Source organism: Anabrus simplex, chromosome 9 (assembly GCF_040414725.1).
Source record: "Anabrus simplex isolate iqAnaSimp1 chromosome 9, ASM4041472v1, whole genome shotgun sequence".
NCBI classification, from domain to species: Eukaryota; Metazoa; Arthropoda; class Insecta; order Orthoptera; family Tettigoniidae; genus Anabrus; species Anabrus simplex.
This window is the reverse complement of record NC_090273.1, coordinates 64,346,888-64,371,996: the sequence shown is the minus strand read 5'-3', so window position 1 is coordinate 64,371,996 and position 25,109 is coordinate 64,346,888. Positions and strand designations below refer to the sequence as shown.

Genomic DNA, 25,109 nt, shown 5'->3' with positions numbered 1-25,109 from the left:
GAGGAGATGAAATTCCGAAAAGGTATCGAGGGCAAGACCAGAAAGGATAGAATTAGAAATGAAGAAATAAGGAAAAGGACAGGAATCTTGAAACTTCAAGACAAGACAGAAAGAACAAAGCTAAAGTGGTATGGGCATATAATGAGAATGGGTGAAGAGAGTGTGCCAAGAAAAGCTTTTTCAGAGAAGTTAACAGGAAAGAGACCACGAGGAGGACCAGGAAAGAGGTGGACAGATTCAGTGTGGGATTGCATAGAGAAGAGGGGAGGAAAACCAGAAGATGTACTTGAAAAAGGAGAAGAGTGGTGCAGAGACAGGCAGCGATGGAGGTCCTTGATTCACAACCCGACTCGGGAAGCTGGAAACGGAAAATGAAGATGACGATGATGAACCAGGTTAGTCTGCCCAAGTTCTTTGCTCCTACTGGACCTAATATAAATATCCTCCTCTTTTTTTTTTTTTTTTTTAGCCTAAAAGCAACAGGTATTTCTCCCCAATAACATTAGCAATTGCATTTAAATATGGTTCAAGAAATTTCTACTCACTCGTTTTACTAACCTGAAATTTTTTTAGTTTGGACGTACACTTTTCTTGTTCCCAGCCCTTCAATTGTGCTCATAGCTATAGAGGTGTGGAATTTGGCCCATAACTCCACTTGCTCTTGGTGCATGCAAAGTGGTGCTAGACCTTACATCACAACATGTGACTGAAATTACCCGTATCAGTCCATACAGAGACTTAGAAAAACTTGGCTCAGGTGGAAATAGAGGAATCCCTTGGTTAGTAGTCTATTATTATATTAGAGTAGTGGTACCATTCACAGCAGGATTAAAATTAATACCGGTATCTCATAATCTCATTAGTGAAAACAAATTGTTAAATTGATATCCCCTGAGCAGCTTCTATATCAATTTTGATATTCCATTATTGTCTCATGAACAATGAGTGCAAAGAATATAATTACATTACTAAACAAGTCCCAAAAGTTGTATCATGATAATATGTGTGACTTACAAAACTGTTAGTCTGCACGAAGGGAAGATTGGGTGTAAGGTGTACAAAAGAAAGCAAATACAGCTATCGTGACATCATTGTCATTCTGGCAGAAGTCACAAAGTCCAAAGCTAACAATTTCAAAATATGTATACTCTACTGTGTGCAGAAAATGGAACTTCAAAAGCTGATACAAGTCGATAAGTGATATTCCAAAATCTTTCTGAGATAACCCTCTTTGGTCGAGCAAAAACTACTAACAAGGGAAGCATTTGTGTTTGCTCCAAATTACATTAAAATTGGCAGGAAAGCTCAAATAAGTTTGTTTCAAATGGCTGTAGGATTCTTTCCTGTCTAAAATCACACATTTGATTAAATGAGTAATTTGAGCAGTTGGTGTTAGTAATATTATGCTATGATGTTTGGTCACAACATTGTATATGACTGGAAAGCACCATATAGAAATTACCGTATTTACGCGAATAATCCCCGCACCCTGACTTTAGGTAGGCTTATTTTGAAAAAAAAAAAAGCCAACTTTGACGCAAAAAAACGCATCCCAATTTCGTGCCTGAAATTTTTTTAAAAATGTGCGGGTATTTATGCGAATAATACCTGCCACCGAATAATCCCGCACCCTAAATTTAGGAAGGCTGATTTCGAAAAAAAAAAGGCCAACATTGACGCAAATAAAACCTGCACCCCAATTTCGTGCCCCAAATTAAAATTTAAAAAATGCGGGTATTATTCGCGTAAATACGGTAATTACATTATCATTACAGTACATAAAAGGGGATTACTCCGTGTACACTCACATACTGATATGGATGAAACCTGTCTCTGTTCATCTTTAGTCAATATCAAAATGAAGATGGGGCTTTTCAATTAAGTGTTCAACACAAAATGCAGCATAACAACGAACATATTCGACAACAGACACATCACTGCACGTAACATCTTCAATGTTGTGACCAAAAGTGACAGCAGGTTACTAACCGCAACTACTTGAAGTTACCTGTTTGATCAAATGCGTCATTTTACATGCAAAAGAACCCTACAAACATTTTCAGCTACCTACCATATTTGAGCTTTTCTACCAATTTTCATGCAAAAGGGGGCATTCAATCACAAAAACTTCCCTGGTAAGTGGACTTAACTTGTTGGTTATTCTCAGTACCTATCTCTTTGTTGAACAGAACTCATGAATCATGCAAAATAATTACTGTACACATTATTGCACAACAGTTGTGTTATTCAACTTCCTTATCTCTTACCACCAATACTTGATCACAAGTTTCTAGAGTCACAGCATTATTTGATGGAATCTGATGGTATACAGAGTGCCACTGAGCATCAGATGAAATTCATGTCTGTATTCACTGTGCATAACTGAATAAACATCTTCTGGTCAGGTCGTTCACCAAAGAAGAAGAAAAAATGCAATTCCTTGCAATGTGGATCAGCTCAAGTTTGATGATTTTATTGATTTTACCACTTTGTCTAGCTCTATTTTACAAAATAAGACAGAGCATAGTGATGGAAAGAGAGTACCATTTAATGATAATGAATCGTTTCAGTTTTCAGAAAGAGAATCCTGAAATACAGTTACGAGCATTTTTAGCTAAGGAGACCCGAAGAATATGCCTCCTCTTCTTGAGGCTCACGTGGCACCTTTTGTCTTACCCGCGGCTTGAAATGTTATTTTTAAGGTGTCATCTAACTTTATTCCCTCACCAGGCAAGACTAACTCAGTCCATTTATGCAGCCGACCAATATGGTAAAAACCCTGTAATTATAGTTCTAAAAAGTACTATTAGGAGTAGTAAAACAAGAAACTAAACCATTTTAAAAGTTGAACTGAAACATTAAAATCTTAATATTGGTATCTCAAAGAGTGTGGTTTTGGACAGGGTGACTTCTGCCAGAATAATGACGACATGACATGGGTTAGATGAAATCTCAATGACCAGGGATGGGTGTATATCTCTGAAGAAATCTACTGCCTTTCCTCATTGTCATCTAATCTCTACATAATAAATGCATTTAATTTATCCTAATTAATTTACAAAATACCATATTCACTGCTTTCTATAATCTGGCAACCTTAAGAAAATACAAAGTTTCTTCTCTTGATGGAAATGTACCTAGGATCTCAGGTACAAGAGCACTTTCAAAAGTTTGTACACCTGCATGTATTTTTAAATTACAGAATATGGCAAGGGATGCTGGAAATTTGTTAAGTCTATATGATTTCATGATTCCACACTTTAAAAAATGTATCAAGCAAAATTATAGAAGACTGACTGACTTGTCAATGACATCTTACACTTGAATGACATACGACTTACTGATTGTGTTTCAATAGGAAAATACCCACCCACACATAGCTCAGGGGCTCACAAGGAGCCTACATGGTGTTTAATTCTGTAATTTCCACAGATCATCCTTTCTGACTACGAAGTCATAGGACACTACTCAACTGGCATCGTATTTTGTATTACTGTAACTTTGTTTGTTACGAGACAGTCTGTAGATTAAAAAAAAAGAAAGAAAGAAAGAAAGATACTTCAGTCATTTTGGTGAAAACATACGGAAATGATATAGCACAAACAACTACATCCAGTTTTTTTTCCCAAATTTCTGATTTTACTTACTGCATTCCATTTTTCTCCTGTAATGTTCCACTTAATTTTTACAGAACTTACATGCTATATGTATTAAATTTATATTAGAAAAGATAACTAGATATGTAGATTTTGATTGCAGGATTCTTTTTATGTAGTAGGGATCATTACATCCAAAATTTTGATACAAAATGTTTTATTCTTTTACATACATATATCTCTAAATAGAGATTATATACAAAAAAGTCAATTACAGTCATTCTTGATCATTTATTATCTACTAAATTCCAAATTTTTAATGAAACTGGAAGGGAACTTAACAAAGAAATATTGAAATAAAAAAATTGTTGTCTGTTTTAAAAAGATATCTCTGATAGGTTTTGGGAATACCTTTTTTATTATTTAGAAAACATCCAAACAGTAGGTAAAAAATATTTTATCCCCAGACCATCCTCTTAACACTAACAAACTTTAGTTTCCTTTTAGCAAATCACTCACACACACACACACACACACACACACACACAGGAGAAAACTGTACACTTCCATCAAGATACAAGATAAATACAACAAAAAATTGTAAAAATCTTAGAATTTCTATTCGTTGGTCTACAAATAAATAAACATAAATGTATACAACAGAGGTCCATGGGTTTGTTATTATCAAGTCACATTGTATTTCCATTCCCTACAGTCACAGTTCTTACACGATATTTACATAACCTAGTAACTTCAGTGCTATGATCACAGTGTTCTCGGCTGATATTGTATTAACTGCTAATCACAACTCCCAAACTTTAAATTCAAAGTCATAGACATTCAGACAATATTATGTAGATAGTTCGGTTTCATAGAGTAAAATGTTTCTCATCAGGTTGCATCCAGTTATCAAGCTTCTAATTCCAAAATTGCAAGTATAATTGTGGTCAAAGTTGGTGGATTTTTGAACACGAAAAAAAAAGTGATAGTTCATCATGATGTAATGTTTCCATTGGTGGCATGTGAGAGAACTTTGCTAAACCAAATGCTGTACAGTGCCAATACCGGACATCACTTTGTTAAGTATATGAATGACTGGTGACGCAATATAGTGGCACAGTCTTGTGGACAAAGCTGCTATTCCAGGCCAGCACTACTTGCCTATTTATTGTAATTTCATTCCTGTCTTGAAAAAAGTACCACCAAATTAGAATAGAAAGAAAGATAGTCTCCGAGGAAATCAGTAGTAGGAATCTTAAATCAGTAGTAGGAAATCTTGCACTCATATCGACTCAGCAGTCTGTAACCATCAGACAAAACTCAATGAAAGAAACTCACTGCTAGCCAATAATCTGTGCCACAGGGAGGTGTAACCTTCTAGAAGGTTGAGTTAGAGAAATTAAATTTCTTTGTATATAAACAATAACAGTATGTTTCTTCAGGGAAACTGTGATAACTTTACTACAGATCAGTTTTCCTTTTCTTCCGTTGAGGAAAAGGTTCGTCCTGTAATCCTGCAGGTGCTTATTTCAGATGGCATTCTAGAATAATAATAATATGGAAATATACTGAAATAAAGATGGATTATTTATGACAGTATAAAATACACAACCAGAAATGGAAAGTGTTACACCATGATAACCCTAATGTTATATAACAACATTTGTTGTATGTTATTCCTGTTTTTTTTTTTGTGATATTTGACCTGAGATCTGATCTGACTGATCTGAGCAGCAGTTACACACAGAGTAGCACCACAAACCAATGATAACAGGATGCTTGAAGCTGCGCTGAGATCATGATTTCCAATGCTGTGTGTACCTTTCAATGCGATACCACGAGCAGCAGAGACCTGCGTGGTGTAGAGCCAGAGAAAACTGTGGTGTTTAGTGCTGATGAATCTTCCTTCTGTCTTTGGCTGTCAGATTGATGACATCATGTCTATAGAAGAAATGGTGACAGGGCAAATCTATCTCTGATTCTTGAGAGGCATACTTCTCCTGCCCCTGGGATTATGGTGTGGGGGGCAAATGCATATGAAATCAGGACTGATTTGGTTGTTGTTCAGAGAACAACTGCCTGACAGTATGTGGAAAGAGTGGTAGACCCTCTTCTCATACCCTTTTTGGCCTCTAACCAAAGGCATGTTCCAGCATGATAATGCAAGAGCATACACTGCAGATCAGACTAACGAAGCCCTACGGGATGTATACATCTTAGACTGGCATGTCCATCCCCCTGATTTTTCTCCTATAGAGCATGTTTGGGATGCAATGGGAAGGTGTTTGATGTCATACCAGCTTCCAGCCATCAATCTTTGAGAACTGTCTCAGCATGTGCTTCAGGCATGGAGACAAAGTTCCTCAATATGACATTTGAAGATTTTTTGATTCAATGTTATCACAAATACGAGAGTGTATCCATGTTTGAAGTGGTTCCACTTCTTACAAAAACTGGCTGTTATCTTGGATGGATCATTTCCATACGGGACGAACCTTTACTTGATGATCGCCTCTAAAAAATTTGGCATATATATGAGAAGTGCTTCAAAGTGTAACACTTTCCATTTCCACTAATGTATACTGTATTTAAGAGGGTTTACTGCTTTCAAACACTATAAACAAAATTTTCACACCTGTTACATGCATACGTTCTATACTTTATTTTCATGTATTATAGTCATTACTAACTCCTTTATTACAAGTATTCATCACTACAGAAATAAAGCATTTAACTTGCATATAATTTTAGCATTATTTTTGTTATTTATTTTTTACTATGGTAGTTACTTTAAATTTTCTCAGGTCATTTAGAAATTTGTTTTTATTAATTCCTTTTTGTAACTGATAGATTATCACCTTCAAGCTATTGCTTTGAGCACATTAGCACACACTTATCAGATCGACAATTCATTTTAATGCTATGTTCCTTACTGATGGGTCAATATCACTATCAAATAATTTTGCATCCATGTCTTCTACAGTTCTGACAAGTATTTACAAAATGTTTGTAAATCTATAAATGCCTAATAGAAGATGAGCACACACAAGAGATGAGGAGAAAACTGTGATTAAATTTTACCTCACAGTGGGTGGTAATGGATGCATACCTGGTGAGAAATGATGAGTAAATAATGCACGAATTTAACCCCATACATTAATTTACCAAGAAAATCACTTATCGGTCTATTCTCATTTAAACTTTCTTCTATGTTCATAAAACATTAAACAATATGTTATAGGTAAATTCAGCCAGCAGCTAACACAAAATAGCCTTCTTTAGTGTTTCTACTTGAAGATCTTATAATATCAAACATCTTTTGATGACATCCAGCAGACAATATGCCTCATACTTGGATTGTGAAATTATGAAAAAATTAATCAAAAAAACCATATCACTTAAAGTCAAAAAGATCAGTAACTTTGCATACTGCAAATGTACATATACAGTCCAACATTTGAACACAGTCAAATTTTCATTCCTTCTATATAACACTTTCGAAAATTTGATTGTGCCAACACCCGTATCAGATCGGCAACGCTTTTTAATGTCACTTCAAATCTGCACCAACATTTGAAATAATTTATTTAGGGTACGTTGTAAGTTCTCTTACACATTCATTTCAAATTCCTTCCATTTTATAACGGAGGAAAAGAATAAAGTCAAGTGAGATAATGTAGCACTTTACACGTCCATGTAAGTATGTCACTAGAGGTCTTTGCATGTCGGCAACGGATCATTTCGCCTGGAGGAGCTGGTAGTCCGTGCTTGAATTGCAGATCATCACAATAATTTCATTACAACTCGCCACTTCTGAGACAGTGATCTCGAATCACATCGTTCTACTGTGAGACCTTTCGTTTTGTAATCTTTTGAATCGATGCACAAACTTAGTCTGATGTGTTTGATCAGTCCACCAGCTTCCACCTGATGAAATTTCTGAAAGAAAAACAATGAGATAAAATTAATCAACCAATCAAGTAAGCACACATTTGACTGAGTGATCATGCTGGTTTATTAGCAAGTGAGGTACTGGTAGTTGCTCTGATAAAATAAGATGTTTGTTTGTTTGTTTGTTTGTTTGTTTGTTTGTTTGTTTGTTTATTTGTCTGTTTTGTTTTTTTGTTTGTTTGTTTCAAAGGAAGCAAGCAGAGCAAAGGCTTTGCTGAACTACTTGGGCCTACGCTACATTTTTCTAAATGTATACAATGACCTTGACACCTCGGATTTTAAATTGCTTATAATGATTCCGTGGTATTAATGATGCTGTGAAGATAATTTAATAAAACTTTCAGAGCACAGATTTTAGAAATTGCCTTGGTGGGGATGGGGCATTCTTGTGTGCCAAACCTATTATCTCAGAAGACGTGAGGAAACGAAGATCAGAAAGAATGAAGAAATACTGGGAACTAGAAAAGAACAACACACAGAGAAATGAGTGATTCATCGTAACCCAAAGAGAGTGAAATGAAAGACGAAGAAGAATGTCAAAATCGCTTGTAGAGATTAATCTTCATGGGAGTTACAAATTTGGTTGCAACATGTACAGAAGTCTTTAATTGCATAATATCAAGTGATCCTTATTTAATAAGCACCCGTTATGTTATGCCAGTTTTGAAACCAGAACATATTATCAATACCTCAGTATAATCAAAAGGTATCTCTTCAACTCTTTGCTGTCACACTATCTACAAACAAACGATAAGTAGTTAAGAGGGTTACGTACCTGAGTATCCATATTTTCACACACTTTCATAGCAAGTGGTGCTCCTTTTCTATAATCTGTCAGCGTTAGGCAGATGTCGTGATGTTTGACGAGTCCATCGTGAGTTAAGGTCCACTCCTGTGAAAAGGAAAGTTCAAATTATTAAGAAGAGATAAAAAGCAGCTGCAGAGAAGGGTTTATGATTGAATTAGGGCTGGAAAATGTGGGAAGGAAAAAATATTCTAGAGCTAACTAATATTTAAACTTGTTTCATATATTCAAACCTTCTTTTAAAAAAAGAATTGCTATCACCAATATTTGGATATTACTTCATAAATTTATAGTTCAGTCAATATGATTTTCTTTCTTCTTTTTCAGGAGCTGTCTCTATTAATGAAGGTTGCCTGCAATCTTGGCGAAGCTAGTTCAATCATCTGCAGTTCTCATCAAGATCTTAGAATCCAGTCCTGACCAGTCCTGCAGGTTCCTCAGTCATAAGTGTCTTCTTCAACCTTGATCTCGTCACCTATCAACTTTTTCCTTGCAAGATCAGATTTAGGAGACGATATTTTTTATTTCCGACAATATGTCCTAGGTGGCTGTCTTTAATTTCTTGATTAGATTGATTAGCTCTTGATCCTCCTCCTTGCGCCTTAGTACATTGGTATTGGACACATGTTCGGTCCACAAAATCTGCAGCCAGTGGTGCTCGTGAAAAAATCGTCCTACGTGCTACAAAAAACAAGCTAAATACGCTGTTTTAAATCTGCATATTGCCATGATGAACAATGCATACTTCAAACTTGGTACTACTACTACTACTTTTTTTTTTTGCTATTTGCTTTACGTCGCACCGACACAAATATGTCTTATGGCGACGATGGGATGGGAAAGGCCTAGGAAGTGGAAGGAAGCAGCCGTGGCCTTAATTAAGGTACAGCCCCGGCATTTGCCTGGTGTGAAAATGGGAAACCACGGAAAACCATCTTCAGGGCTGCCGACAGTGGGGCTCGAACCCACGATCTCCCGATTACTGGATACTGGCCGCACTTAAGCGACTGCAGCTATCGAGCTCGGTAACTACTACTACTACTACTACTACTACTACTACTACTACTACTACTACTACTACTACTACTACTACAACTTTTCTCACAATTTATAACTCAGAACAAACAAAAACAACATTAATTTGGAAGCAGATGAATTCTTCGACAACTGTCCTCTACGAGATAAATAATTAATTGGAGAAATATTGTTTTTACTAACCTAATGGCGCAACTTACATCAGTGCAAATAGAATCGTGGGAATATAGATCCCCACTAAGAACACTAATTTAATTTCACTTTATATACACTGCAGTGGATAAATAATTTGATAAATCTTCGTATAAACTTTAGCACTAACACAATGACAGAAAAAACACGCACCAGTAATATAACCGCGAGATTAAAAACCGCACAAAGCAACTGAAAGAGCTGCCAACTGATTCATTGAGACCTCCCCTATTACCAGAGTAAATGTCCGGCTCCATGGCTAAATGGTTAGCGCGCTGGCCTTTGGTCACAGGGATCCCGGGTTCGATTCCCGGCAGGGTCTGGAATTTTAACCATCATTGGGTGTACGTGTTGTCATCATCATTTCATCCTCATCACGACTTGCAGGTCGCCTACGTGCGTCAAATCAAAAGATCTGCATCTGGCGAGTCGAACATGTCCTCGGATACTTCCGGCACTAAAAGCCATACGCTATTTCATTTCACCAGAGTAAATTACATTGTAATGCGGGATAACATTTAGGGTCAGTCAAAGATTCTTTGACTCACCTACGAATTCCTTATTTTTGACACAAAAGGAAGATAGATATTTTAATAAGCATGTGTGAGATAGCTTGCCTCCAGTTACGCTTTACTTTCGAACTCAGACGATGCTACTCTCTAGTGGCAGATTCGCTTATCACGTTCAACATAACCACGGCCGACTGGATCCCTCGCTGCGCTCCGGGTAGCAGGAGATATCGAGTAATTCTACCCCCTTGCGGGAGAGGAAGTAACTATAAACGGGATCAGTGAAAGTTGATCCCGGTTTACGGTATACTCCGCCGGCTAGGGGGAGTGTTGCAAGCTTGGCTGCGCCTGCGTATTGCTTCCTTCAGGCTACAGGCAAGGGCTCACTTCACACGAGCACGAGCCTTGTTCACCGGGAGAACGGCGCTAGGTGTTCGACAGATCTCGTCCTGATTTTCACAAAACACAAATTCATATCGTACTCAAAACAACGAAAAGGCACCAGGATAATTGTACTGTACATAAATAATATTCCTTACAGTTCCAAGCTACGTGCTGGAGCCCGGTAGCACGTACTGACCGGCCGCCACTGTCTGCAGCATCCTTCGGAAGATCCACATTTCAAAGGCTTCCAATCTCCTTATGCTGTTGCTTTAGAATGACCAGATCTCAGAGCTGTAGAGGAGTACTGAATATACATAACATCTGACAAAGTTGTATTTACCTCTGAACTGAGGTTTTCTTTTCCTTTTTTACAATGTGCTTTACATCGCACTGACACAGATAGGTCTTATTGTGACGATAGGATAGAAAAGGCCTAGGAATGGGAAGGAAGCGGTCGTGGCCTTAATTTGTCTGATATGAAAATGGGAAACCACAGAAAACCATCTTCAGGTGTGCCAACAATGTGGTTCGAACCCACTATCTCCCGGATGCAAGCTCACAGCTGCGTGCCTCTAACCGCATGGCCAACTTGTCCGGTGGGGACTGAGGTTTATGTTGCACAGTAGGTTCCTCATCTTCAGAAAGCTTGTGCAAACCATTTTTTTCTTTATGTCTGGATCTAGTGACCCAGCTTCCTTGGTATCTAAACTTGCATACCTGTTCAACATGTCGGCCATAGACATTCAAGTGATCAGTGTGCTTTGAGTTCTACTGATGCCCATAACCTTTATCTTTCCGGTGTTAATTCTGCGTCAAAGTTTTGGTCACTGTCTTGTCTATCAAGCATTGTAGTCCCTCAGGACTGTATCCTCTAGCTGCCTCTGTGGATCAGTAGCAGAGTGTCATCCTCTGGATCCCAAGATAGTGCGTTCAAACCCAGCACAGGTAGTCAGATTTTTGAACGGCAGTAAAAAGTCCATTCAACACTCCATTGTTGTATGATGTGATACAATGTGAGCTGTGTGGGGTGCATAAAGTATTGCTGCATAATGGCATTTGGTATGTTGCGCAAAAATGTCAGGAAATGGGACTTCAGAACCCATCTATCACTTTATTGTCACTGTGCCTTCAGCAAACAAGAGAGGTGTTTGGGAATTGTAACAGATGGAACTTCAAACTATGGCACCTGGTTTCTGGGACTTAAGGTGTTAATGATTCAGTGTTGGACTGTTGTATGGCACCAAACTCTGCATTACTCATCAGATAAAATAATGTGCCTCATTCCTCTGCCCAATTATAACATTCATTGCATCACTGACAATGTACTAAACATGAGTGAGTACAACAGCAGCATACTTATCTGGCTTTTAACACACATAGTTCTAACTATTCTATGGTTCTTTTTCACACACTGGATAATGACAATTACTGTTCTCTATATCATGAGTGACTTTCTCTCAAATAATTTACATTGTTTCACCATTGGACCTCCATGATTTTATTGCTAGTAGATAGTGCCTTGTGGATGCAGCAATTTCTATGTTTATTACATGGTGTTTGTAGACTCTGAAAAGGTAGATGCAGTGTCCAGACAAGAGAGATGGAGATGTATGAGGGCAAAAGGTGCTCCATAAATATGTGTGAAGATAGTAAAGGGAATTTGTGAAAGGGTAATAATTCAGGTTGACAGCAGTATTGATATGACAGAAAGATTCAATGTGGAGGTGGGGTTACACTTTCAGGTCATACCTGTTTGACCTGGTAAGGGATGTGATTGTGAGAGATGTGAAGAAAGAAGCACATGGGGTATATGTTTGTAGATGCATATGAAGACTCCAAATATAAGGAGGAAGAAAAGCTGGAGGATTGGAGGAAAGTGTTGGAAGAATCAGTAGAATAAAAACAGATTAGATGGCAGTGAAAGGACAAGAAGATATCATCATCATCATCATCATCATCATCATCATCATCATCATCATCATCACTGTTTCCAGCCCAAGCTTCTCGGGTGTGGTGTGCAAGTACTTGCCCCTTCTTCCTGTCTTCCTGTCAGAATATAGCTTCTTTTCTTCTATGTCCTCCGACTTGGCATTCCTCTTGCTACCTCCAATTTTACTGTATCTATCCATCAATTCCTTGGCTTCCCTATTGGTCTCTTCCCTCTCACTTATCTGTCAGAGTAATTCCTTGCTGCTCTCATTCTGCCCATCCTCATTACATGTCCAAACTACTGTATCCTGCATCCTCCTACATGTTCCATAACAGGTATTTTGATGGCAGCCTCCTTCCTGTTTGCTTGTCTGTTCTTTTGGTGCAATGTTCTGATGAATTTCATTTCTGTTGACTGGATTTTACTATTACTATTGTTGTGTAGGGTACATGTTTTGAGTCCATAGGAATGAAACATGGTCAGTTTTGCTTTCAGGGGTATCTTATCTCCCCATAGTAAATTTCTCACTTGAAAATAAAATTGAGAAGTTTTTTGAGTCCTATTAAGTATTTCTTTTTTTATTATATCTTTCGAAATAATATTTCAAAGGTATTTGAAGTTAGAAGCAGACCGTAATATGAGTTCTCACCTGAAAAATGTTTTAATCTGTGCCTTTCCTGCTGATAATAATTTCAACAGTTTTTGTTTTACTGATGTTTAGGCCATATTCTTTAAACTTGTCACTCCAAAGATTTAGTTCCTCCTGTACTTCTGTACTTCTGTTTCAGTTTCTCCCCAAATGAGAACATAATCTGCAAATATTAAGAGTGTCAGGCTCTTTGTAATATTCTTTGATGGATTTTAAGATCTGATCCATGGCGATGATGAATAGGCACTTAGGCACTTGCTTACTTCCCTGCTAGACACCTCTCTTGGTTTCAAACCAATCTTACCTTTCATCCACTACTTGGATATGTCCATAAAAATCCAGGATGAAATACCGAGTGCTGGAAGTAAGTTCAAATATATAGGTAGAGCCCTGCACGGATGTGGATTTATCTGTGGATACCCACGAAACTAGTGCCTTGACGGATGCAAACTGTATGTCAGTGCGGATAATTTCTAAATAATGAAATTTATTAATTTTCACTCAGGTATAATCTTAATTTTGCTTGTGGTGAGGTGACTCTTGACATCGGTATGGGAGAATGGTGATATATAAGGAACCTTGAGAACATAAAGCCATAAATCTGACCTAATTCTAATTGACTCCTGTCCTCAATTAATGGAAGGAAGGAACAGAAGTCAGTTTGTTGGTAGTCATCGCAAGAGGAAATCCCTCGTACACCTGTTACTGTAGGGGTTCTGGTGCCAGGTGTCAGGCCTGTTGTGTTATGTTAAAAGATCCATCCGTTTCAATACCTTGGGTGTACTGCAAGTTGCTTTACGTCGCACCGACACATATAGGTCTTATGGCGACAATGGGATAGGAAAGGGCTTAATTAGGGTACTGTAGTTAAATATTTACAATATCCGCAGATGACTATTCGTGGATGCGGATAACCATTTGCAGATGGGGATGCGGGTGCGGATGCAGATAATATTTTGTATGGTCATGATATTGTATATGCTTTTGGGCTTATGCCTATACAGTATCATGTCTATAAGTACGGGGCGTGAAAGCATCAATGGCAATATTTTGTATATCCACGCAGGGCTCTATATATATGGTCCAATATTGCAAAGATGTCAGGCTAAAGGCAGAATATAGTGCAACTGGATGACTGGAGAAAGATGAGTGGAGTACTTTGTGACAAAAATGTGAGCTGTAGAATAAAGGGAAAAACACGGAGGGATGAAATAAGGAATGAATGCATCAGAGTAACAGTGAAAGTGGGACCAATGAGCAGAAGATCCAGGACTGGAGACCCTAAGGGGGTTCGGACAAGTACAATGACAGAATGATGATTATATTGGAAAGACAGTTGGAAAATTGGAAGTAAGGAGATAGGGAAAGAAGGTGGAAGAAGATATCAGAGAGCAAGGGCAAAGAAAGGAAGATTCCCAGGACAGGAAAGAGTGGCAGAGAAAAATCAAAGAAATACCACCCCCACATAGAAATGGGAAAAGACAAAGAGAAAGATAATTAATGCAGTATCACTTAAGTGGTCTCAAGCCTTACCTGATTTCCTCCTGTGTTATGGCACATGTACAATCCCACACCACCATCCAGGAGATGGCCCAGGGTGTCTATGCACATGTTACCCTGTTGTATCGACGTAGTCGAGCTTGGCGTGACACCGGGAAGCTTCAGCTGAGGGTACACATTATCTAAGTACCACTTGAAGGGCTTGCAGTGTAATTTGTCCCTTAGTTCTAGTCGATCTTGTATGCTATGGAGTAAAGGGAATTTTAAGAGGGTAAGAACATAAATTATAAATAATAATCATCATCATCATAAAAAAAAATTTGATTATTTAGCATATTACAATAAGAGATATTGAAGAGGGCTATGAGAGAGATTGAGAGAGAGAGAGAGAGAGGAAAAAGTGTGTGTGTGGGCATGCACATGAAGAGATTTATTTATATTCAAGAACAAAATAGCAGTAAAGACAGAGAAATTAGCCAGACATACAGTAGCTAAATCTCTCAACCTAGGTCAATCTGCACTTAAAGCCACAAAGCTTACCATTCAGCCAAAGAACAAGGCAAATATCTTCAATTGTTTGTTTGTTTGTTTGTTTGTTTGTTCATCCAACCCTTGACCCATTTCTCTATGGGGTCGGATATGAGGTGAGATGAGTCTGTCATGGCGGGTTGTTATGAACAAATGCCCTTCCTGACATCAACCTCATCAGAGGAGTTAATGAGATGAAATGAATGATGTGAGGGATGAAACCTGGTGCCGGCACATAGCCTACTCCTGTCGAGTAGCTCCAAGGGGTCTGCTTAAGGCTTAAAGTCTCCATCCGAGGGACGAATCTCCATCAGCAGCGTCACATGCCCTCACTCCACATGAGCACTGCGGAGAAGTTTGGAATTTAATCCAGGCTTTTGGCACGCGATCTAGTAATTAGAAATTGTATACCACCACCTCTCCTAGCCTGCAAAAAAACATTCTGATGGCAAAATTTTTTCGACCAGCGGGACTCGAACCGGCTAACCTCCGTGTCAGACTGTTTAGACTTCAACGCCTTAACGATCATGGCCTCCAGACGGGCTGCAATATCTTCAATTGTATAGAAATTAATTACAATTCCTGAAGAACAATTTGAATATGGCCCCTCAGCAGCAGGGAACATATGCGTGCCACTTTAGCCAGTGGATAGAGGTGTTTCAGATGCGAACACTAAGAAAATGCAGTGATCTCTTCAAAAATTCATTGTTACAACAGTTTGGTTCAGATAATTTTCAATGTTTACAGTAGAAACCCAAATTACTGTAGTTTACATTCACTGATTTTATATTTACCTTACAGTCCAGTAAAGGAGAAGAGATCTTCGACATTTTGTATGGAATGAAAGTGACGTTCTTGCATTTGCATGCATTGTTTCACAATGCAATGAAAACTAGGGTTATCATTGGCTGGCGAACTTTGAGCAGAAGAACTGGGAACAATAGTTCAAAAATTCATCTAGCACAAATTCGATGTTAGTTCATGAGAAAAAGGGCGTATAATTTGGCGTGTTTTGTCATCCGTTACTTGGTAGCATGCACCATGCCCTCCCATTATGTATGTTATGCATTCACTCTTGCTTTGCTTAGTTCAGTCTGGTGTAGTGCTGTTATCGTCTGACTTATTAAAACTTAATTACTTCTCTTTCATTCCAAATGCACCGTGCTATTTTTCTGCGCCACACCATATCGTGTGTCAAAGTGAAAGCGAGTTGAGTAATTATGAGTCATAAGAGGTTTCAAGGCATTGAAAGAATTATAAGATAGGCGCCGATGCCCCTTTAAACAACAAGCATCATCATCATCATCATAACGAATTATAAGAATTCTCACCAGATCACGTCAACATTCATATCAGTGAAAAGATGGCAATTTATACTATCAATTCACATAAGGAAACATCCTGTAATGAAACATACACCCACTAGAATGCAGCAGAAACTTAAGGCTATAAGCTCTCAAGTGGAAAGAAGTCAGAGTATTTCAAACTCTTTAGGAAAAAAAAAAACAACACTGATTTGGGCTGATTCATACATACAAGGAAGGCAGAGATCTTTACCTTCAAGGATATACCATCTCAACAACTTTAAAAATTTACAACCTATAACAAAATTAAGTTAGGCCTATAGGGGTCTATATCAAGCATGGAGGTTGGCAGCATGTGGAAAAAAAGGAGGTCTATTATACAATGTATGGAAGTCGGCGTCACGGGATTAAAGACCAATTAAAATTGTACTTCTTTATGCACTGACTGTCATTTTGCTTTTCCATATCATTAAAAGTGAACAATTAATTTTCCTATTTTAGAGCATTAATGTTATCTTCAAGTAGGCTTACTTCTAAACCACCTAGCAGTGACTAAGAAGGAGAAGCTCTAGCTTGAGGCATGTCAAGAAGTCAACAGTTAAACAGCTGCATTGCGTCATAACAGTCAGTTTGCTCTGGATGTTTGTACTTCATTCTCACAATTTCTGGCATGATAGACAGAATTCAGAACTTTGATGTATTTACAGAAAACTAGCCAGAATTTCACATAGGTAACATATATCCATGGACAGAAAAATCAACTACCAGTAATTTTGCGAAGAAACAAAAAAGAAGGTCATGGTTAATCAGAAAGATGAATAGGATATTTAAAAATATGAAATAAAATTATCTACATAAAAGCTGTTAAAAAAGAATTACCAGTACTTACTTGCCAAAAGGAATGTTTTTAGCCAGAGGAACTGCCTGATAATAGAAGTCCTTGTACTCGTCCATCCACACTTCAGCAGCTCGACGTGTGTTGCGGGCAAACACATTCCCACTGCCTCCTGGAAATGTGTAGGGATGTCTCTTTCGGAATACATGACCAACTCTACTGCAAGGGATGATCTCAAGACTACCACCACACTGCCACACACGGAACGAGATCTCTGTAAATAAACAAAATAAATGTTTATTAAGGGGAAACAGAACATGAATTGATTTAAGTCCATTTTATGACGTGTTATCTTTACATCGGACTACTGTATGGGCAGGACATGTGCACCATATGAATGACACCAGCCTACAATGCCAGATCCTCTATTGTGAACTTAGCTTCGGTTCAAGACCAAGGGGTGCCCCCCTGAGATGTTCCAAAGACCAACTGAAACAAACCTTACAGATGGCAGAAATAAACCCACAATCCTGGGAAACACTTGCTAAGAACTGTTTACTTTGGCAGCAATGTGTCTGTGCCTCAGTTCAACACTTTGAACAAGAACACCACAGACATGAAGATATTAAGTGACAGGAACGCAAACTTCGCCATACCCAGCCAAGATCTCCCCTGTCCCTCAGCTTCACGATGTGTGGATGTATGTTCTACGCAAGAATTGGCCTGTACAGTCACCGGAAGTTTAAACACAAACTGCTGTGAATTGAAATGAGCTATTAGCCAGGAAATCTGTAAACTCGGAAACTAGTATCTTTGACGATGACAATGACTGTACGGGAGTGAAAGCTGGGTGTACTCAGGATATCTTCTTGTTGGTACAAACAGGTAGGAAAAACGGAAGGAGGGTACACAGAATGAGGAGATAAAGGCTCATCTACACTCACAGAGCAAGACCATTCTTCATAAGTCTTGAGCCCTGAGGTGGGAAGTGTAAAAGAGAGATTAATGTGATTAAAAGAGAAGAAAAATTTTTATAAACAAACTTTCTAGTATTTAAATTAGTCTCTCAGTCTAGGGGTAGTGAATAAGACTCTTTCCTGGAGGCCCCAGGTTCAATTCCCATCCAGCTCAAGGAAATATACCTGGATTTGAAGGCTGGTTCAAGGTCTACCTTTTCTTTTTTGCAACTTGCTTTACGTTGCACTGACACAGATAGATCTTATGGCAACGATGGGATAGGAAAGTGCTAGGAGTGGGAAGGAAGTGGCCTTGGCCTTAATTAAGCTACAGCCCCAGCATTTGCCTGGTGTGAAAATGGGAAACCATGGAAAACCATCTTCAGGGCTGCCGACAGTGCAGATCGAACCCACTATCTCCCAAATACTGGATACTGGCCGCACTTAAGTGATTTCAGCTATCAAGCTCGGTTAAGGTCTACTTGGCCTGCTTGGGAACAATTAAGGAGCTATACGACAGGGAGAAAATGGCCCTGGTTGACAAAGCCAAGAAAACCAACAGAAACACTTTACTTCATAATCTACAGGCCTTTGGCTGAGCAGCGGTTGCTTGGTAGGCAAGGACCCATCAAGGCCGTAGTACCATGGGGTTTGATTTTTCTGTCATTTATGCTGGTCCGTTAGTTTGTTCCCCTTCAACAGATCTTATCTTCTACCACTTCTTTATCCAGGTAATGAAATGAAATTAAATGACTGATTACATGCTCCAGGAGGTTAAAGTTTTATATGTTAATATTTTTTTACTGGTTTCTGCAATTCCCCTCACAATTTTATTTTACACAGTTTACGCCTCCATTGGAGCACTTTAATCAATCATATACATTAAAGTCTAATAGTATTAAATACAGTCAGCTTTTCAGCTTCTTCTTCCGCTCTAAAGACATCTTCATCCTGTCGGACCTGGCTGCCCTTCGGTTGTCAGTAATGGTGTATTTCCTTCATTCAAATGTTATTTTAATTTATTTAAGAGAAGGCATATGTAGAAAAATCCATCAAAATTAGATTAGAAGTCTATGTAAAGAAACACCCTTTACAAAGAAAATTGTTTTGCAATCTAAAAATTGAATTCAGATTAAACAGAAGGTTTAGTAAATGACATACCCAGATTTTCTCCACCCCATACATCCATCTGCATATCATATTTTCCAAGACGTTCAAAGTATTCTCTGTCGATGACGAACAATCCTCCTGCAATCATGGGAGTCCTGTAAAACAAATATAAATTATCAGAACTGTTATGAAATTATTTTCTCTGTGCATAAAAATCATGGAGCATGATTCATTGAAGACAGATAGGTATGGAGAGATGGGAAGTTTTGGAAACAATAAAAGATTATTTTTATATCTTCCCAGTTATGGCCTGATAAATGATACAAAGTAACCCAAGATAACAGAAGCAATTAACAGAGCAAGACAACAGTATTGGTATATGAATACAGGAGTAAAATGATTTTGTAATGAACTCAGCATATGAATCGGCATACCACTTTTTTTCTTTTTTTTTTTTTTCAAGTTGCTTTACATTGCACTGATACAACTATGTCTTACGGCAATGATGGGATAGGAAAGGGCTAGGAGTGGGAAGGAAGCAGCTGTGGCCTTAGTTAAGGTATAGCCCCAGCATTTGCCTGGTGTGAAAATGGGAAACCACGGAAAACCTTCATCAGGGCTGCTGACAGTGGGGTTTGAACCCACTATCTTCTGAATGCCAGCTCACAGCTGCACGTCCCTAACTGCACAGCCAACTCACTCAGTAGGCACACAGTTACAAAATTAGTCACATGTGATGCAGCTCTCAATATCAGCAAAATGAATTATACAAGTTATTTTTCCATAACTCAACAGATCCCTTGAATGAAAATGAAAACCTACAACCTGTTTTCCAGTCATTGACCGGGTCAGGGATGGAATGAATGAAGCGGCGAGGATAGGAATAGTGCCGGCTGCCGAAGCCTGTCGCATTCCACTGGGGCAATGATTAATGACTGAAAGATGAAATGAAATGGTATTGGAGTGTGTTGCTGGAATGAAAGATGGCAGGGAAAACTGGAGTACCCGGAGAAAAACCTGCCCCCCTTCTGCTTTGTCCAGCATAAATCTCACATGGAGTGACCGGGATTTGAACCACGGAACCTAGCGGTGAGAGGCTGCCGCCTGAGCCACGGAGGCTTCAACTCAACAGATCCCTTATGAACTGTAACTGGTAGATATAGGAATATACAGTATTTTATGGAAGACTTTGCAAATCATTACAAGCATCTTCATTATAGCCGTAAATGCCTTTCAGTCAGGGGCGTGGCAGGAGGGGGGGGGGGTACTGCAGGTTAGAACACCCCCATGGAATGTTTACAAAAAAACAGAAACTGACAAACTAAATAAACATTCAGAGACATAACTGTAGGACCAAGAGATCTGTAAGTCACTTATAACAGTGTCATGTCATGCATGCACCCTCATTGTGTTCTAACATCATTTTGTAACTACAACCCCCTCCCCATCGGCAGATCCTGGCTATGCTACTGCTTTCGGTAATCGTACTGCAATTTTCCCAGTCGGGAGGGTGGTTGCAGGTCCCTCAACAGAGCAATAATAAGACACATGAGATAATCGTGTTCAGCTCTTTGAAATAGAATTTGCTTTCTATCTGTCAAGCAAAAGCTGAATTACAAATGATGATGGAACAGAGCACTTTCATGAGCCATGTAAGGAAAGGACTGAATTTTTGTGACTTAGAAATGGCTTCAAAGATAGCTTCTTTTAAAATCAGAGGTTTAAATGTTTGTCTATTTACTAAAATTAATTTTGTATCTTTACCTGATGGGAGCAGTTGGGTCTTCTTTTCTGCGGGCCCGCTCTTCACTGCTCAAGTACTCCCATTTGAATACCAGGTTCCAGTCAAAGCCTCCTCGAAGATCTGTTGACGCACCAATGTACTCGAAGGTATCCATGCTGATGACATCGATGACAGGACAAACAACACGGGTTTTATCCTGAAAAGAAAAGGCAGTTATAACCTTCAATCCTCTTTAAATTACTCTTTGGCGAACAAAGACTGTAAAAAAAGGAGTTTCCAAGAAGAAGGGGAGGAGAATAATATAAAACTAGCAGTTTCCCGCTGGCTCCGCCCGCAATGTACAAAGTATGGTGTTGTTCGTTACTATCCTCACGGATGTATTTGCAAAGTTTCGAGTTAAAGAAATAAAGAACATGCTCTGCGGTGGTAGGTTAACAGAATGTAATATTATGTCAACAAAACACTTGAAAATACATCACACAAAGAAATTAAACTTTCCTTGGAACAACAATACGCGCCGAGCTGTTAGGCTGATGGATGACACACGGAGCGGTTTTTGCCGAGTCGGCCGCCAAGTCTGCTGCCGCCTGTGACTGATACACAGGGCGTTTTTACCGACTGTGATAAAACACACGAGCGAGCGCGACGTTAGATAAGGCAAGACAAACTACAATTTTCAGACCACAATACAGAAAAAACATGGATGCAGTACCACGCCAAACCTGACATAGCGAGAAGTAACTTAATGTATGAATTGATACCAATGATGCTGCGTAAATTCAGCTGAATGTATGTATTCAATCTATGGCGCTAGAGCGCGCGCGACATCTTCAAAACGCTCGCTGCACCGCCAGCAAACGACAGGCCGAGTCGGCAAATCTGCCGCCTGTCGGCGAGCACCGTTGTGTCTGTTTTATCCCATCTCATACAATAGAAACATCCGCAGACTCGGCAAAAACCGCTCCGTGTGTCATCAGCCTTAAAAAGTCCTTCAAAGATCTTCGTCATGGAGACAAATGTACTCACAACTTTTCTCAGAATCTACTTATTTAAGTAGTTGTCACCTCAAAAGAAAGCGCTTGATGCACTGTTTTAGACCAAAACGAACTGCGTACCTCAATTAGAACGAAAGATATGATTGCTTCAATGAGAAAAAATGTTGAAGAAATGAGACCTCAAATTGAATGTGCACTCATAACTTTCCTCAGAATCAACCAATTTGAATAGTTAAGAGCTAAATGAAATATCTTGATCCACTGAGTGTTCTTAGGCCATAACGAACCCCGTACCTCAATTAGAAGCAAAGATATGATTGCTTCAAAGAGACAAAAATTGAAAAAATCAAATAATTTGAGGAAGGCGGAAGTTAAGTGATTTATAGTACCTGATGACAAATCTGTGCATGAATACCTTTCAGATAAAAAATGAAGGAAATCGACCGGATAGAATGGCCGGACTGACTGACTTTTTTCATATTTTTTTTAAATATATAGATTAGTAGGCAATGGAATGACATTACCATATTGTTACAAAGAAAACTTATCAGCCACTTTCAAGTATTATAACTCTGATCTGTCAGTTCATCTTGAATTGGGGAACAGAATATGAAAACAATCCAGGTTCAAATACTTTGTAGAGATATTTATACTGTAATATGTTCCAAACTAATATGTACAATTGTTCACAAGTGGGATAATAATAATAATAATAATAAGAAGAAGAAGAAGAAGAAGAAGAAGAAGAACTGGGCCGATGACCTTCGATGTTAGGCCCCTTAAAACAACAAGCACAAGCAATAATAATAACTAGATTATGATGCTTGTTGTTCATACTGTTCGTAGTCAGAATTATTCATTCTAACGTCATCGTGCCGTCTATTTGGTAAAAAAGCTCTCCATATATTCGTTTTCTTTATCCTGCAGTTCTTGATGTAAAGCTTGGTATTGTGTCGTAGAAGACAATGGTATTTTTAATCGCAGTTCTTCTATAGAGGAAGGTTGTCCTGCGAGCTCATAGATTAGTCTCATAGAATTGTTTTTTGCCAGACAGAGAACTTTTTTAAGATACATGGCCTTCACTCTTTCTAGTGTAGCTAGGTTATCCTTCTATAGGCGTATGTCATAATGGGGTGTGTTTGTACGTAGACCTTTTCCTCTTAGCAGAATGTAAGTTATTAGGAAAGCTCTGCCATCTAAATAGCCACAAAAATAAATGCACAATAAAACTACTAGACCAGTTGCAGTACGTATTTCCCAGTTTGACCGATCCAGAAGAAGAAGAATTAAGTACCACTACTTAAAGGAATTTTCCAGAAAAAGGGTATCACAGTGAAAAGTACAGGTCCAGTACAATGTCAGAATTGTGAACGTACGTTTAAAAAATCGTCATTAAAATAAAAAACATTCTAAATTTCAGTTTTCATTAAGAAGAACTGAAAAAATATATTTTCTTTATTTCCCCGTTTCTTCTTCCGCACGATGTATATCAGATACTAGAATGTAGCGATTACAATTTCATTTCAAGAAGTAAATTACAAATAAAAATTATATTTTGTAAAATGTAAGGATTATAAGTAAAATTACCAGGAATTCAAGTACTTTAACTCAATTACTTCCCAACTCTATGTATAAGCAGTTCCTCTTGGTTCCTCTTGAATTACGAATAAACCAGTTTCTATTATATTAAAAGTTACCACGGCATTTCTAAAATTCTTAAAATGAATTAACCACACGAAGTTGAATAAATCAGAGAGGCAGTCAGTCTGTTCGTATCTTTCACAGCACAAACAAAGCTCTTCATTCTACTTGAGAATTCTGTTTAAGTGAAAACCAATAAGTTAAATGAGTCCGACCAGACTTAAGGCATTACGAACTACAAAGTGAGACAGGTCATGGTGCAACGAAGTTACAAACTTCTGTGGGAGACCTATAAGCTTCTAAGTTAGTGGACAAACAATATCCATTTAATAAGAGAGTTTCCAGCAGCCATTATCGATGTGTACTTACGGTAAAATAAAATAAGCAATATACAGTAAATGTGATTCGATTTGTTCCTGTACCCGACACAATCCTGACCCTTACGTCACAATTAGAATGAGTTGGTTTTCAAATGATCGGAAAAAGAAACTCGATATGCCAAGCTACTGTCTTTCTTTTTAAAGAGCGTCCTCTGTAGCCAAGCGTTAATATCTGCTCCAGGATAGAAATGGGAGACGGTACTTTTCGACGATCCGAGAATTGACTTCCGACTTTGAACGTGGATATCCATTGTATTTCCAACAACATATTCACTTTAGGAAAATGTAGGGATACTGAACACACTGTATATGAAGTAATATTACAGGTTCACTCATTACTGTATATCCTGCAAACAATAACTAAGTATCAAGTAGTCTCTAGTCTAGACTGACAAGTAAACTGGATTGGTTCTAAACCTTTAATATGATTCAGCGACAATAAAATTAGCCATTGTTGTTTTGAAGGTAAAACTGCTTGTTTTCTTTTTTTTTCTCTTTTCTTTACGCCGCAGCAACACAGATAGGTCTTTTGGCGACGATGGGATAGGAAAGCGGTAGGACTGGGAAGGAAGCAGGCTGGTGTGAAAATGAAAAACCACGGAATATCGGCTGCTGACAGAGAGAATCGAATCCACTTTCATCCGAATCCGTATGCTGATTGCTACGTGACCCAAACCGCGCGACCACTTGCTCAGTTGCTGCTGCTGCTGTTGTTTCTTTAGCGACGATGGAATAGGAAAGGGGTATTGCTGGTGCTGTAAGTTAATTAAGACCTCGGCCGTTACCTTTCTAATCCTAGCACTTTCCCATCCTTGCAACGCGGAAAACCTTCGATGTTAGTGCGACGTTACTCCACCAGCAAAAAAAAAAAAAAAAAAAAAAAAAAAAAGTAATAAAAAAGCAATATAATCTAAAATGAAATATAAAACCTGACAATTATAAATATTATTTTTTCATGCCTTTCTTTACATTTAATATTTAAACAAATTATTTCAGCCATATAATAATAATTATTATTATTCGAGAATTGATTTCCGGCCTTGAATGTGGATATCCATTGTGTTT

General features: G+C 38.3%; 1 protein-coding gene across 1 annotated transcript in view; it reads right to left on the bottom strand.

The window, feature by feature from the left end:
* Positions 1-3,796: 3,796 nt before the first annotated feature.
* Pgant2 (polypeptide N-acetylgalactosaminyltransferase 2) overlaps positions 3,797-25,109 on the bottom strand; it is a 463,080-nt gene continuing 441,767 nt past the window's right edge. Inside the window, exons 7-12 of the mRNA XM_067153354.2 lie at positions 21,049-21,224; positions 19,336-19,439; positions 17,273-17,492; positions 14,585-14,795; positions 8,323-8,439; positions 3,797-7,535 (exon numbers count right to left, since the gene is read on the bottom strand). Coding sequence (XP_067009455.2) covers positions 7,380-7,535; positions 8,323-8,439; positions 14,585-14,795; positions 17,273-17,492; positions 19,336-19,439; positions 21,049-21,224 — 984 coding nt within the window. The 3' untranslated portion in view covers positions 3,797-7,379. The remainder of the gene's footprint in view (positions 7,536-8,322; positions 8,440-14,584; positions 14,796-17,272; positions 17,493-19,335; positions 19,440-21,048; positions 21,225-25,109) is intronic.